This window comes from Diabrotica undecimpunctata, chromosome 3 (assembly GCF_040954645.1).
Source record: "Diabrotica undecimpunctata isolate CICGRU chromosome 3, icDiaUnde3, whole genome shotgun sequence".
NCBI lineage: Eukaryota > Metazoa > Arthropoda > Insecta > Coleoptera > Chrysomelidae > Diabrotica > Diabrotica undecimpunctata.
Window position 1 is genome coordinate 47,527,717 of NC_092805.1, and position 16,022 is coordinate 47,543,738.

The 16,022-nt window shown below is 32.7% G+C and overlaps 1 protein-coding gene across 1 annotated transcript in view; it reads left to right on the plus strand.

Annotated features, from left to right (window-relative positions):
* FMRFa (FMRFamide related propeptide) overlaps nt 1-14,639 on the plus strand; it is a 381,043-nt gene extending 366,404 nt beyond the window's left edge. Inside the window, exon 3 of the mRNA XM_072525853.1 lies at nt 8,541-14,639. Within this exon, the coding sequence (XP_072381954.1) occupies nt 8,541-8,818 (278 nt within the window). The 3' untranslated portion in view covers nt 8,819-14,639. The remainder of the gene's footprint in view (nt 1-8,540) is intronic.
* Nucleotides 14,640-16,022: the final 1,383 nt, after the last annotated feature.

The window sequence follows — 16,022 nt, forward strand, 5'->3', positions numbered from 1 at the left end:
TAGTTTAATAACTTAGTTAGGAAAACAGAAATAAATTAAAACTATTTGCAAGAATCGCAAACGTAAGTGTCTTTCTCATAGACCATCAAATTTTAATACGAAGTTCGACCACGATTTTATCCCTTCTGCCTTTTTGTGTACTGAAAAATATCATACGAGGTAATCAAAGACAAAGGAATAAGAAGTGAACCAGGGTGCATTTTTCTAAAAATCGACTTTTCCCAATTTTCCACAAATTTTCCAAGGTAAAATTTTTTGTTTTCACTACCTACCGTTATGCCTTTTTTGCAGGTTGCTTATCATGAAAACTAACAAACTTTCTAGTGTCATGAAGGAGAAAATCATGAAAAATGATTTAATTATAACCTAAACAATAAATGTTTACGTCATAATTAACACCATTAGGGCAAAGGTAACCCTTATGCGAAAATTTTTAAAAATAGATTTAATACTTCTATCTATGACAAAAGAAAATTTAATTTTTAAGAAAAGTTCCCCAGGAAACCACACAGTGTTCAAATATTTTATTCGCCTTGATTTTATCTTTGATTACTCTCAACGGCATAAAGGATAACATCGTTGACGAACTTAGTCGGAAATCTGACGGTCTCTTAGCTCCTCAGCATATTATGTATGTTTCCACAAATTTTACATACATGTATACAATGTCTTGTATACAAGACATTGTATACAAAGCTCTGTTTTTCTGTTTGCTTAAAATCGCCTCTCATAAAATACGCACTCTGCATCTTGGTCGTCTATTGTGACTTACCCAACTTTATCAAAGTCAACAGCATTGCCAGCTGGGGAAAATTGTTCAGATGCTGCGGAACCACTTTCACTGCTATTTTCGGACGTTGTTGATTTCTTATAGATTTTATTAATATTTGTGTTACACTTTTTTCTCTCTTATTTTGTCTAAGATTCAGCATACCTCTTTTATTCGTAATAAAAACAAGATTGCTCTTGAAATTGTGTGTTTTATTGCAATTTATAGCTGGAAATAATTATTTCCGGATCTCGTATGTTGTTTGATAATTGTCGGCCTTTAAATCGATACCTCAATTAAGTGGAACGATTTGAAATTAGTAACGTTTACTAGCAAACCCTATCAAATTCTTGGCATTAATTAGTAATCCTTTCATAATTAGAGAGTTTAATATTATCCAACATTCATACGGTATTTGTAAAACCAATTAAACATTTGATAAACGGTCTATACTACAATAATCGAGTTTAGTTTATTGGAATTTGGTCAATAAATTATAATATTTTTTTTAAATTTACAGCTTTTAGCAAAATATGTTCATTGTTTCAAGGTATTCTATTAAAAGTGGCAGCTAACGTTTTAAATATAAGTATAATATTCACACCGAACATTATTCTGCTTTATTTGGTCATTACTTAAAAATTATGCGAGCCAACCAGACATAATAAATACAAAGAAGAATTGGTCTAGGTTGGGCTGCACACAGCTGATTGAAGGGACACTCAATAATGAAATCTCTATGACCATTAATAGAAAGGTACATAATCAATGTGTGCTTCAGATTATAACATAATATGGACCCAAAACACATCTCTTACTACAAAATTAATGTTAATTATGCATAAGAACGGGAATCGAAGACAATATCATGTCGAAGACAAGCTCATTCAACATGACTTAATAAATAAATTTAAAAAAAAAATCACAAATTGTTGGATAAAAAATGGTAAGAGTCTATTTGAGGATTCGGAGATATATACATATATATATATATATATATATATATATATATATATATATATATATATATATATATATATATATATATATATATAACCGTAATAACTTAATAAATAACCGTAATAAATTAGGGTAAAATTTTTAAATTAAAGATGACTACTGAATGTAAAATTCAATTTAGGTTGGATAAAAAATTTAACGATTGAATAGTACTGAGTTTGGTATACTTTAGTTAAATGCACAATCAATAAGGAATAAAAATATAGAACTAGAAGGATTGGTAGTTACATTGAATATGCTAGATGTAATTATAGTGGCTGAATATTGTTTGAGAGCTGGTGAAGAACCATATTTTATTGTGAATGGATATAGCGCAGTATATATGTGTAGTGACAAGTAATGTGGAGGTGTAGGGGTTTTTATTAAAGATTGTTTTGATTATTATGAAGTCTTTAGATATAACCCACAATACTTTTCTTACAAATTAATTGGCACTTGATAGTGGGAGGAGCGTGCAGATCTCATGATTTTCATCACAATGATCTTTTAGGAGTAGAGTAGAGTAGAGAAGTCCTTACACATGTTTATGAATAAAACAATACCAATCTAGTTATTTGGGGACTTAGACATAGACCTTATTGAAGAGAGTTTACCACAAATATTATTACGTCAAACAATCACTTCCAATGATTTCTACAGGAACTCAATGCCTCTCAGCTATATGGTGGAAGAAGGTTTATTTGATCACGAAATCCAGTTATTAAAATTGGTAAACTCATCACCTAAGTCTGCCGAGAAATATTATATGGTAATAAATAGAGAATAAAAGATCAGTTTAGAAATCGTAAAAGATCGAAAAGAGCTTACCCATTTGGACCCCAGAGACTCTCGTGGGTTAATATTCAAATGAAAGGTTCGATAAGGAAAATACTAGGTCCAATAAATAAAAACATAATCTGGCATCATCGATATAACTTTAGACGATACAATAAATATAAATATTTGTCGAGGCCAGAAACATATTAATTACAATAAAAATTACACACCTGTGGCGGGCAGGATGTCTGGCCGGAGCACATGAAAGCTATTCTGTCCAAAGTATTTTATTGTCGAAGAGCAAGGGAACCAGACGAATAGGTAGGCTAAGCTTGAGATGAAGGTATGGTGTAGATGCAGATGCCAGAGATAATCGGTGTTGTCAACTGGCATCAAGCTGCTCAGAATGGAACCGAATGGAGGAATCAACTTCAGAATGTCTATTCTCAAATCGGGCACCACTTATGATGTTGATGTTAATGAAATTAGCTTTATTGTATTGCTCTAAAGCTATTTTCTAATGGCATTTTAATATTACTTTCTATCTCTAATAAGAATTAACCACAATTTTACTTGAAAATATGTTTATTTTGGTGTTTCGATTTCCACTTCGGAACTTTTTTGGATGTGTTAATGACAAGGGAAGATATAATTTGTGTAGCTAAAGTCTACAGAAAATCAACTCATATCAAGAGATATTTAAATTATCCCTTAAACTATTATATAAATATCAAAAACTAAATCATTATATGACAAACCCCGTAACACCTGTTCCAATAAAAATGTATTCCAGGAAGAAAAAATTATGCTAACAAAGGTGTTTATTGTTGTAGTGGACTGTATTCATTGAAATTAATTAATAGTCTAAAATACTGCATTTATTTATGAATTTGCACAAAAATATGAAAACAATAACAAATAGTTCTATGCTTCTCAACGGCTGGTGATGGAATGTGTTTTCTGAATCGGATGAGAATTGAGAATAGATCTTGTTGTATACTGGGTCCGACGCATTGAATATTGTTTAATGATAACCCGTTGCTTGTTGGTGAAGATGCGTCAAACACGACACGAAGTTTTGTTGTAAGACTGTCCTCCTTTAGGACACCATGATGTGGCATGTAGTAGTCGACAGTAGAGTTTTCAGAGATATCTGCTAACGACATGTGGTTTAGCTCCTGATATTCGCGCATGAATTGTATATATTGTTCGCGAAGAGGATTGTTTTGTGCTAATCTTTTTTCTAGATGATGAAATCTTCTTTCAGCTTGTATCCTTGAATCACCCAACACATGCGGATATTGTTTTAATGGCATCATAACTATGAATCTACCATTTGGATCACGTGTAGTAGTTTTTTGAAAATTGTCCTCGCACAATTGCTCTTCTTCAGATAGATGAGGAATATTTGGCAATTCCTCTACTTCCCAAAATTGCTGAAGAAGTTTAGTTAGTTCCAGATTTGTGCTAAGATTGCAAGATATTGTATTGTGGGGAACCGATCCCAGCGGGCCAGAAATTATCCACCCAAATATTGTTTCTGTTAAAATAGGACCTTGATCTAAAGATATGCGACCTTTACAAATCAAATGCCAAAAAATATCTGCGCCGATAAGAATGTCAATAGATCCAGCATTGCCAAAATTAGGATCTGCTAACCGAATTGTATTAGGAATGTTTATAGCGCTTACATCAATGTTTGTATGAGGAAGAATATTTGTTATTTTTGGCAATACAAAACAGTTGATTATTTTTACAAATTTATTATTAGATGTGCAAATCTCTAACTGACATTGACCTGTAATAGTTGATAGTTTGTTGCCTATGCCCAAAAGATTTAAGCTGACATCTTGTGGTTTGATTCCTAGTTTGTTACACATGTTTGTTGTGATAAATGAAGATTGAGACCCGCAATCCAATAGTGCACGAGCCCTTTGCATTTTACCATTCATATCTTTAACACTTAAGATTGCTGTTGAGAGAAAAACATAGCCTGTATCAGAACAAGAAAGCATGCTGTTACCACAAAATGTATTGTTACTTGTTACTGGATTTATTGGCTCACTTGTACTTTGTGATGGATTTGTATTAATACTGCTATTGGATATATTCGAATTTCTATTGAACGTGCCCGAATTATTTTGGCTTATAATGATGCTCCTATCATTTGTATTATTGTGTAAAAGTGAGTTGTGACGTGCTTTGCACTTGCGACATGGCCCGAGTTTGCACTGTTTATTGGAGTGACCCGATCGCAAGCAGTTTGTACACAATGATTTTGATCTAATAAAATTCCACCTTTCGTTTATTGGATAATTTAAAAATGTTTCGCAAGTGTAAATGCTATGGTCGCCTTGACAAGAGACGCATGTATAGTTTGTTTTTGTTGCTAAGAATCCCCTAGTCGTCCTGTTCTCCTTACTTTTATTTTTTGTTTCAATGTTCATTTCAATTGCCTCTAGAAAATCTGCTCTTGATTTTAAAAATCCTTTTAGATCGGATAAAGTTGGTAGTTCCGTTTGAGTAGCAATATGCTTTTCCCATTCCCTAATAGTAGTTTCGTCTAGTTTTGATGTTATAATGAATATAAGTAAAGCATCCCATTGTTCACACGGCTGATTTAATTGTTGAAGTGACTTTAAATGTTTTGAAAAATCATCTACTAATTTACGAAATTTTACAAAAGATTCTTTGTGAATAGATTCCAATGAAAATAAAGCTTTAATATGATTGTGTATTAAGAGTTTTTTATTATTGTATCGATCACATACAGAGTCCCATGCCAAATTGTACCCGTTTGCGGAAAATTCGATAGGTTTTATGACTGCGGCGGCATTTCCTTGTAATGATGCCCGAAGATAATGATACTTCTGAATATTTGTAATACTATCATTTGTATGAATGAGTGACTCAAAAGTGTCTCGAAATTCTAGCCAAAATTCGTATGTGCCGTCGAACTTTGGAATTTGTATTGTTGGCAGTTTTACACCTTGTAAACGATAAGCCCCGTCAGAAATAGAAGTGTTATTGTTTGTATGCTCGCTTGTCACCGACTTTTTATCATCAATATCCGAAATGAATTTATTTAACAATGCTTTGGCATTAGCCGATAGTGAATAAAAATTGTTTTCAAGTTCTTCCCTTATCACAAAGTGTGGTTCGGGATCGTCTGCCAATTCTTCTATTTCTGATTGGATAATTTTAATTTCTAAAAATGTATTTTCTAGTTTATTTATTCTGTCGCTTAGTTCGATTTTTTCAACATCATGTAATTCTAATTTGCATTTAATAGACTCTAGAAATTTGGAGAAAATTGTAAATGAAACTTTATGACCAGCACGTTTTCTGGTTAATCTTTTTAAGTGTTCGTCCGACATTGTTTATTAATCAAATAGATTCGAATTGAATTTAAATAGATATATAGATTGTAAATAGTTTTATGCAACTTACACAAACAAAAACAGTATAAATAGGTATAGGAATCAGATGGGAACTCACCGGTATTTTTGGCTGTATATTGTTCGGCAATCCCACGTGTTCTTTCACTTTACCGTTAACTGTGAATCACTTTTAGCACTGATTTTATCACAAATATCGGGTCGAATGGACCAATGTTTATTGTTGTAGTGGACTGTATTCATTGAAATTAATTAATAGTCTAAAATACTGCATTTATTTATGAATTTGCACAAAAATATGAAAACAATAACAAATAGTTCTATGCTTCTCAACGGCTGGTGATGGAATGTCATTCTGTCATCTGTCGTCTGTACCGACTAGCTGGCTGGCTGGGCTGCAGTGGCGGACCGTTCAAATACAAAATGGGTTGTCGTCGACAAAAGGTTTTACCAAAAAATAATTATTTATTGTTATTCATAAACAGGGAATTTAACCCTTCAGTAGTCGCTAGGAATTTTTGAAAATTAGTAGTCGCGCGCGGTCGAAACGACCGTTTGATCTTTTACTTCTTAGTTTGTGGAAATAAAAGTATTTGGAACCAGTTTAAGTAAAATACGATTTTATTAAGGTTTAATAAGTAGAGTAACATATTACAAAATAATATAAAAAGTAAACTAATGTTAAAAACACTGGACACAACATTAAAAAAACTATTTTCTACTCCGATAAAAAAAAGGAAACTTTTAGTTAATCCGAATAAGTTCAGTTTGGCACTCTTCGCATACTGCATGTATATGTTCTCTGCATAAAAAGTTTTTACATTTCCAGTAGGAAACAGTCGTTTTCCGGTTCTTTTAACGGTCGCAAAAGTCAAAAGTAGCATCTACCATGTACTCCTTCATTCATTGGAGTGCCGTCTGTGTTAGGAATATTACATATGGCCTTAATACGTAACTTCAGATCTCTATTTAAATTATCTACTGTTGCTCGGACCCGTAGATGTTTATCTATAAGAGAAAATGCTAAATGCTTCAAAAATTTTCTTCTAAGCATTTTATTATCAGCAAGGTTGTTACTTGCATGAATCACAAGCGAATTAATGCCTGCGATATTTAGTATGGTGTTAAAAATTGCCATGGGCCAACGTCTTGTTTTTCGCGAAACATCATAAGAGGAGCATAGCTGATCAACGACGTCAACCCCGCCTTTTGTTTTGTTAGAAAACGTCAGAATTTCTGGTTTATAATGTTCAAATGTTTCTCTATCTATAGCATCGTCATCATGTAGACTTGAAACAAGCAATACAACTTCCTTCTTTTTGGGGATATACGACACTAAGGTACATGTATCGCTAAAGGCGAACATACTTGATATTAGAGGACGAGATCCTTGAAGTAATTCAGGGGGCAGTTCCCATTTGTTCTTTCTAATGGTCACCACAACAGTCAATCCAAATTCTTTTTTTAAAACATCTATTAGGGGAATGCTAATGAACCAATTATCTAGAGTAATGTTGCGCCTAGAATTCTTTATTGGCGCACACATTCTTTTTACAACGTCTTTCGGGGAATTCTCTACAGTAAATGGGCCAACTGGTTGACGACCCACATAAACCTCAATATTTGTGGTATAATACATTTCAGCATCACATAAACTAAAAATTTTGAGCCCATACTATGAGGGTTTGCTTGGAATATATTGTATCCAAGGGAAATTCCCTAAAAATCCAGGAAGCATTTCATCGCATGTTAAATTTTGCGAAGAGTTATATCCCGATTTACACTTTTCTACCAATTTGTCAAAAAATACTCGGATGACGGCCATTTATCCAGTCTCCTACGTTCTTCACGATCGACCTTATCATCAAATCTAATGCATCTTAGAAGAAACCGAAATCGGGATAAGGATATAACTAGTCTAAATATTTCGATACCTTTGCCATTAGTTTGCCAGATATCTTCTGTATTCAGGTGATGGGCTTTATATGTCCCTGCCAAATATAAAAAGCCTATAAGAGCGCGAATTTCAGATGGGTTTGTAAGCGTTGTAAGCTTTTAACGAGATTAAAAAAAGGAAGCAACATAACACCTAAAGGAATCCAGAAATGCTCACCAGAAGGTAATAGAAGGTAACAACAATAGCATATTATGTTAAGTGCTTATCAGAAAAATTATAGACGATAGGAATTAAATAACAATACAACATTCAATACAACCAATATACTAAATTGTTTTGTGTTTGTAAAATAGCAACTGACAACTGACTATTAAAAAGTCCTCACCGACTCTTTGTCTAAAGACTAGCAACCCCAGTGGAGTCCTACGTTGTCATGTGACCAGTTCCTTTTATGACTTAAACATAGTAGGTATTGAGTATTAAAGATACAATTCAAAGTTAATCAAACTACATTTAAAAGGTTTCTACCCACATATTTAGTGACTTCAAACATGTACATCCAGATAGCACTGATGACGGAATACTTATTCCGAAAACGTTTTGTGATGTAGCCCTATTAGGATTTTTATTAATATACCTTTTATAAAAGAAAATTGTTTTAATAAAAATTTATTTTAAACTTATCTTATATTCTTTCCAGGTCGATCATTTCACGAACAAGACGAAAAAACACGCTCAAAACGTTCCGTTGACTCCTCCTCCCAGACAGGCCAAGAAAAGCACCCAAAACGTAAAGATATCTTTCTAAGATTTGGCAAAAGTCCCTCTTTTATGCGATATGGACGCAGAGACGATTCTCTTCCTGACTCATCCGCTAACTTCGACTACCAAGCTGAAGAAAACCATCCGCTTGCTTTGCTCCTAGCCAAGCTCCTGGCCAGGAGGGAGGGATCCAAACCGTGCGACGTGGACGCATAACCGAGTCACAAGGCTGAAGACGCTCTTGCAAAAGGGGCCTAAACCTGTTCGAAAGTTTCTAAGAATGTTTTGGCACAACTTTAAATTAACTAATGATGTTACATTTATTGTTTATTCTATATGTCACTTCTTCGTTTTGTAGAAGCTCCAAATCTATCCAAAAAGTCAATGAAACAATCATTCATGTTAATAAAACAAATAAAAACTTCAAAAGTATAACAACTAGATGTTCAGATTAAAATAAATATCAGCTAAAAATATTTTTATTTTATTATGTTTTTATCAGAAATTGCATCCAAGCAAGAAGTTTTAAGCATAAAGTATTAAAAAAAACTAGAAATAAATTAGAAAATGTTTAAATAAATATTTATCTAAATATCTAAAAAATAATCAAAAAAGGTTTCCCATGATTTTTATTAAAATTTTTTTATTGCTTTCATTATTTTATTTTTTTTTTGATTACCACTTATTAGTTTGATATATGATATGCAAAGTTATTTTCACATTAAATAATGTTTATTAATCTTAAATGTGGACGGCCGTAGCTCAGATACTGGCACTCTAAACCGGAGCTCACGAGTTCGAATCTCGGCACATAAACGATATTTTCATCTCTAAAAATTATACATTTGTCGTGCTTTGGAGGGCACGTGATTCCGTCGATCCTCCTGTGCTAGTGTGTATCCATATCGATACTAACCACTCGAAACAGGGTTAAAAATTCAATTGGCGCTAGAACTTGTCCAAAATGATCTCCCTAAAAAAATGACACCCAATATTATTATGTGTATCAAATTTCAATACGGTAAATTTGATGAGTCGGCTGGATGTGGGCTGGTAGTAAAACTTCTAATCGTGTGGATTATTTGAGTGTTGCCGTAGAATTATTTCAAACGCATGCAGTATAAAGTTCAAAGAGTCTGTGGCTTTGAAATGAAAGTCCGAGTTAAGTTGACGAGTCTGCCGATGGATGAATACGAATAGCAAGGCAAGAGCAAACTAAAGTAACATCAAGTTTTAAAGTTTATGTTTGATTATAATATAGCAAACCTTTGGTAAAGGTAAAATATTCATTTATTATATAATATTACTTCTGCATGGACGAAAATTTTTTTACATAAAATTATTATATTTGGTTATTATATTAAACTAAAGAATCAACTGTTTCTACAATGACTTTTTGTGTATTTATGAGCAAATCTTTGTATGTTTATTCTAATATTATATAGGTAAGACCTATACTTAAGAGTTTATAAAAAAACCATTTAAAGTTATATTTTAACTATAGGACAATTCATTTTTTTTTTTAATATAATGAACTATTTAACTGATATACGGTTTTATGGTTTTATTTGGATGTGATACTGTACATATACTGATATTTTTTATTGTTTTAATTTGTTTTCTCTTTTATTAATTCCTACCTGTTGGTATATTATGTATTCCACCCATGTTTTGACTACCGGAGTTTAAATTTATTCTGAACTTTATTTTTTTTTGTATTATTTTATGTGTCAAACTTAAAGAGTCATTGGCGTAGTACAATTTAAAGTTTTACAATTTATTTACTACATTTATGGAATATAAGTATGGTAACAAATTTTTAATATCAATTCCATCACTTAATATTGGTTGTAAGGTATCTTTTCATGTATATTAAAGTCTTTCCATACAATATAACGGACACTCCAGTAAAATATGGCGAACCCTGAGTACAATATCACATACGTAGCATTGTGGTTTTAATTCACTCTTCAGTAGATGTTTATGAGTTTAGGCGGTGTGGTCTATTATCAGACGAAATGAAATCTTCTTCTAACTTTACTTGCAGCTATTCGAAATAGTCCGGTTGTAGACGTGTTGAACTACTTCCTTAGGTTTTAAACCCAAGATATTCTTCTCCCTGGTCCTCTCTTTCCAAATACCTCGCCCTGAAGAATGAGTTGCAATAAGCCATATCTGTGTTAATTTCTCATAACATGGGCAAAATATTCTAATTTGCGCTCTTTGATTGTGTTAGTGATCTCGCATTCCTTGCCCATTCTACGTAGGACCTCAATATTAGTCACACTATTCACCCATGAAATTCGTAAGATGCGCCTGTAACACCACATCTCGAAGGCCTTGAGCTTTTCTAAAGAAACTTCGATTACTTAAATCGTGACTTCTGAAAAGAGACTTCATCTTTACGAACGCTGATCTTGCTTTCCCTATGCGTTATTTCATTTTACTATTTTATTTTAGTAGAGTATTCACATTGACTGTTTATGTTAGTACCAAGATATGTATAGCTGTTTACCCTGTCAATTGGTTGTTGGTTTACCAAAATATGTGTATTTAATATTTCACGCTTACTTACTACCATGTACTTTCTTTTGTTCGTATTGCGATCCAGCTTATATTCCAGACATATCTGATATGTGCGACATATCTGAGTTGCTTTCCTGTAGTTGTCTTAGTGTTGCTCGAAGATACGCTCCAAGTACATGTTAAATAGCACCGGAGATATATTGCATCCTTGTCTCACTCCTCTATATATGGAGATTGTCTCTCTCGACTGGTCATCCACTTTAATGTTGGCAGTTTTGGTTGTAATATAAATTATATATAATTCGCAAGTCTCTATCATTCAAGCCCGCTTCTTTGAAGATGGATATATTCTTGTCATGTTTTACTCTATTTAATGCCTTTTTGTAGTCGATAAAACTAATATATATATCACAGTTGACATCCCTGTACCTCTGGATAAGCACTTTTATAGCAAATAGAGCTTTTCGGGTGCCTAAGGTATCGCGGAATCTAAATTGTGTCCATGACACTTGTTCTTCACATTTTTTATATATATTCTGTTATGTATCACTTTTAAAAACGTTTGAAGTAAGTGGCTCATTAGGCTAATTATTTTGTTGTCTTCGCATATTTTTGCATTTATTTTTTTTGGTATAGTAATTGGATAGTTTGATGTAAACGCTTATTTGGTACTGATTTCCAAAGTCCTATCGAATGTTTTACTTCTCGTAGTTTGGATGTTGATTAATTCCACTTGGTCTGCATTGGTCTGACCATGATAATATGTGAAGAAATCTATAGAAAGTTAATATTTATGTTTATAGTTTGCAGTTGGTTTAATGCTGATTTAATAATTAGCAGACTTTGACGGCCAGGATGTTACAACGCAGTACAGAACTTAGGCAATCCGAAGTAATGACAGTGTTTTTAATACGATTTTCTACCACAAAATTTATTAAGTTGAGAATAGTGGTTAACTTAGATGTGTAATTGGATGTTAATTTAATGCTGCTCGTACTCTTTTTATAGATTTAGAAGCATCGGTATATGTGAGATTATGATTACCGTATGGCTTGAGTTCTTGAAGGACATATTAATATAATGTTTTGGGATGGGTATCTGCTTTTTGTGTAAGGAGAGTTTGGTATTGATAGTTGGGATGCAAACAGTCCAAGAAGGTACAGTGTTGACATTTGGAAAACAATTCTTCTTCTTCTTCAGATGCAAATCCACTAATGGGTGTTAGCGATCACATTTTCCATTAATTCTCTATTTCTTGCAATATGTATCAGAGATTGTATGTCGTTAATCCCTGTCCATTGCCTTATGTTTCGGAGCCAGGACATTTTCTTGCGTCCCATTCCTCTCTTGCCTTCAATTTTACCCTGGATTATAAGTTGGAGGAACTGGTATTTTGCATTTCGCATGATGTGACCTAGATACGCCGTTTTCCTTTTCTTGATGATTTCGAAAAGTTGGCGTTCTTGGTTTATTCTTTTAAGGACATCTATATTTGTGATTTTGGAAAACAATAGGGATCTGGAAATTTAAATTTAAGTTCGTTCAGGTATCTTTTAAACCTTTTATAAAATGAAAAGTCAAGCCTAGTAGGTTTTGTAAAAATATTCCTAAAACGATCTGAATTAACGTAGGGGATAACAGTATTCATAAGATTAGCCTGTCTTGATGCCGCATATGTTGGCGAAAGTTGTTTTCATTAAAATTTTAAGGGAAATTCTCCAGCTCCACTTTGTAGACTTTGAGTAGGGCTAATATAAAAGGCACCTGGTTTTGCTGAATCGTAAGTAATACAAGCGTAATCGAGTTTGGACCTGATCAATGACTTAAGAGTCATAAGAGTCAGACTTTTACTATCTGTTCCCTATCTGTTGTACGCAACAGTTTTTATAATGTTAAGTGCAGATTGATAAGTATTTTTAGATCATGAATGTGGTAATTTTAGGATAATCTGTTTAATGTCATGCCTAAAAATTTAATTTTCTTAACATAATTTATTCCTTTATTAAACCGTTTTTATTCTGGAGTGGTATAATTACTTTATTTTAAATAAATACTCTATTTTCAAATAATAAAGCTTTTGATTCTGCAGTTGATAATTAAAGACCTGTAGATTTTGTCCATGATTCGAGATTCCCTAGTACTTTCTGAAGTTGGTCCTGGGAGAGTTTTATTACGTATCCCCTTAACAAAAATTATTAAATCAACAAACACAGGTGTTATTTATTATGTTATTTATTAGTTCAGTGTTCATACCTCCGGAATTTTTTCGTTATTATATATATTTTTAAAACTAGATTATCGTAGAATTGTTTTTCCATATTTATATACAATCATTACTATATCGGAGTGTACTGTACATTCTCCAGACCTGCTGCAATGTTGTTGTTTAGTACTGCAACGGTATCGTCTCTCTCCGATTTAATAATGGAAGGTTCTGTTTCTCCTTCTCTATATATTTGATCATCATATGTACGATACACATATTTTTTCTATGTAGGATTTCCATGTTTCTAAGTTCCTTAGTGGCTTTGAGATAAGATTTCCACCGCTACCTTTTATGCTGTTGGGTGAGTTATTGAATTATTCTTGCTTGTCAAAGGATAGTCTATTTTTAATCATAATCCTCATCAACCTGTACACGTCCACTGGTAAACATAGGTCTTACTGCCATCTTTTCCTTGAGAGAGTAACATTCTTTCCTTATATATCACTGCGATATGCTTAAAATGATTATTTTACGATCTTATCAACGGTTTAATTTTCAGTACTTTTATTATTCTAGAAATTTCTGATAATTTTATTCTGCGTCTTCACTTCACTGAGGACAAAAATGGCATCCGTACAGGACGTACCTTAATGAAGCCTTGTTGTTCATCGTCTAAGGAAGAGATAGATACTATGATTTAGATATAATTTTAAAATTTAAAAAGAGTAGTATCAACCGTCATGAGTTTGGAATATTATGGTTAAAGAAAATCTTCTGGATCAAGACACTAAAATGTTTTAATTCGTTTAATTTCGTCCAGGAGAAGACTTTTCCCTATTATATAATTTCAGACTTTTTTAAGTCGTTTATTTTTAATTCATTATTTTTATTAAATAATATTTCTCACGTGTCTCATGTTTTCCGTGCACATGATGCTATATCAGTCAGTTCGGTAATTTATCCAGCATTTTGGATGACTGAATCCAGAATATTTACTATAAACTGTCATTATAAAAATTAAATTACACTTTGTCGTTATATCAAAAAAATAAAAATGAATTGTCCTAGCATATTACTCAGGATTGTGTAGATCTTTGTGATATACCGTTTCTCGACTCTGTAACTTTTTGTGATATTTTATGTTTGGTTTAGGTCTAATTATGTATATGTCTCCTTGATAAATAGATCCATTCAGTTGTGGCTGGACAATTGATATATGTCAAAGTTATTATATAAATGTAATATTTTATGAACTGCATTTTATTCGTTGTAAATATTATTCAACCCCTTCTAAAAAATAAATCAAAGGCATTATATTTACAATTTAAGGCTTTCAAATTTCTTCACTTACTTCTTAAACCCTTAAAAATAGAAGAGTTGGTAAATAAACAAACTATAACTATTTGGGACACTTTAGGGTGCCAAAAGATGTTGGCAAGCTTTAATTATTTAACTAAACAGCCATTATTAGTACAAACAACAGAGAATCAAAGCCAATCAATACCGAACGAGGTGTAAGATACGATTATTCACTCTCTCCCACCGTCCTTACCGTATATTTTGAGAATATATTTTAGTAACAAACAAGAATTATCACAGAAATAGAAATAATTAACAATATACGATGTGCCGACAATACTATGTATGAAGACATAGTATGAAGAAATCGGGGACTGTCGTTAAACACCATTAAAACTAAATAAAGCAGTAAAGTAGGGAAGAAAGACACAACAGTAGTATTAAACGGTCAAGAGCTGTAAAGTGTACAACGGTTTAAACATCGTGGATGTTGGATCTCCCAAAATTTAGATAACTACTTTGAAATCAGATCTCGAACTAAACAGGAAAGATACACATTTCAAAAATACAAGCCCTTATTGTTCAATAACTTACTGAATTTAGAAACACATGAAAAATTAGCAAGATGTATGGTCTATACTTTTGTATGAATGTAAAACTTGGACTTTGAACATCAATACCCTGAATACAATCGAGACATTTGAAATGTGGTTGTATTGAAGAATATTTAAGCTTTGGTGTCCTCGAATGCGGTACTGGTAAATTTAGATCGAATAATCTTCTTCTTCTCTTACTTCTTGGAGATCTTTCGATCTGTTTAATTCTGAAGCTGCCTCTGGTTAATTTCCTGGGAGGTAGATTGCCAACTATCCCTCCATCTTTTAGGTGGTCTTCCGGGAGGTCTCGAACCAGGCGGGTTGTTTTCTAGGGCAATTTTTGGGAGATTGAATAATGCGATGAATAATGTTAAATTGCAGTGAAAAAATCAGGGTTCTTTATTGCAACAAAGAAATATGTAAACTCAAAAAGCGTTGTTTCCGTTAACGTTTTGCGCTGAAAACGAGCGACCATGGATGAGCTCGATGTTGCTCTTTCAATAGTGCTAGATGATGAACGAGATTAATAGAAAACGTGAATCTGACCTTTTTAAGAATAGAATAGTAGAAGGTGCATACCAAATTTTGATCTGTTGCTATTGTGGCGAAAGAAACAAACAATGAATTATTACGAGAATTAATAATAAATAAATTAACACCAACTATATTTCCTTCGATAGCCCTGGCGAGATGAATGAACTTTTACTTATAGGTGCAAGTAATTATTAAGATTTAAATGGTTGCAATAAACAATCAAAAACAATTTATAGGTACAGGTAAAACTAGGTGAACT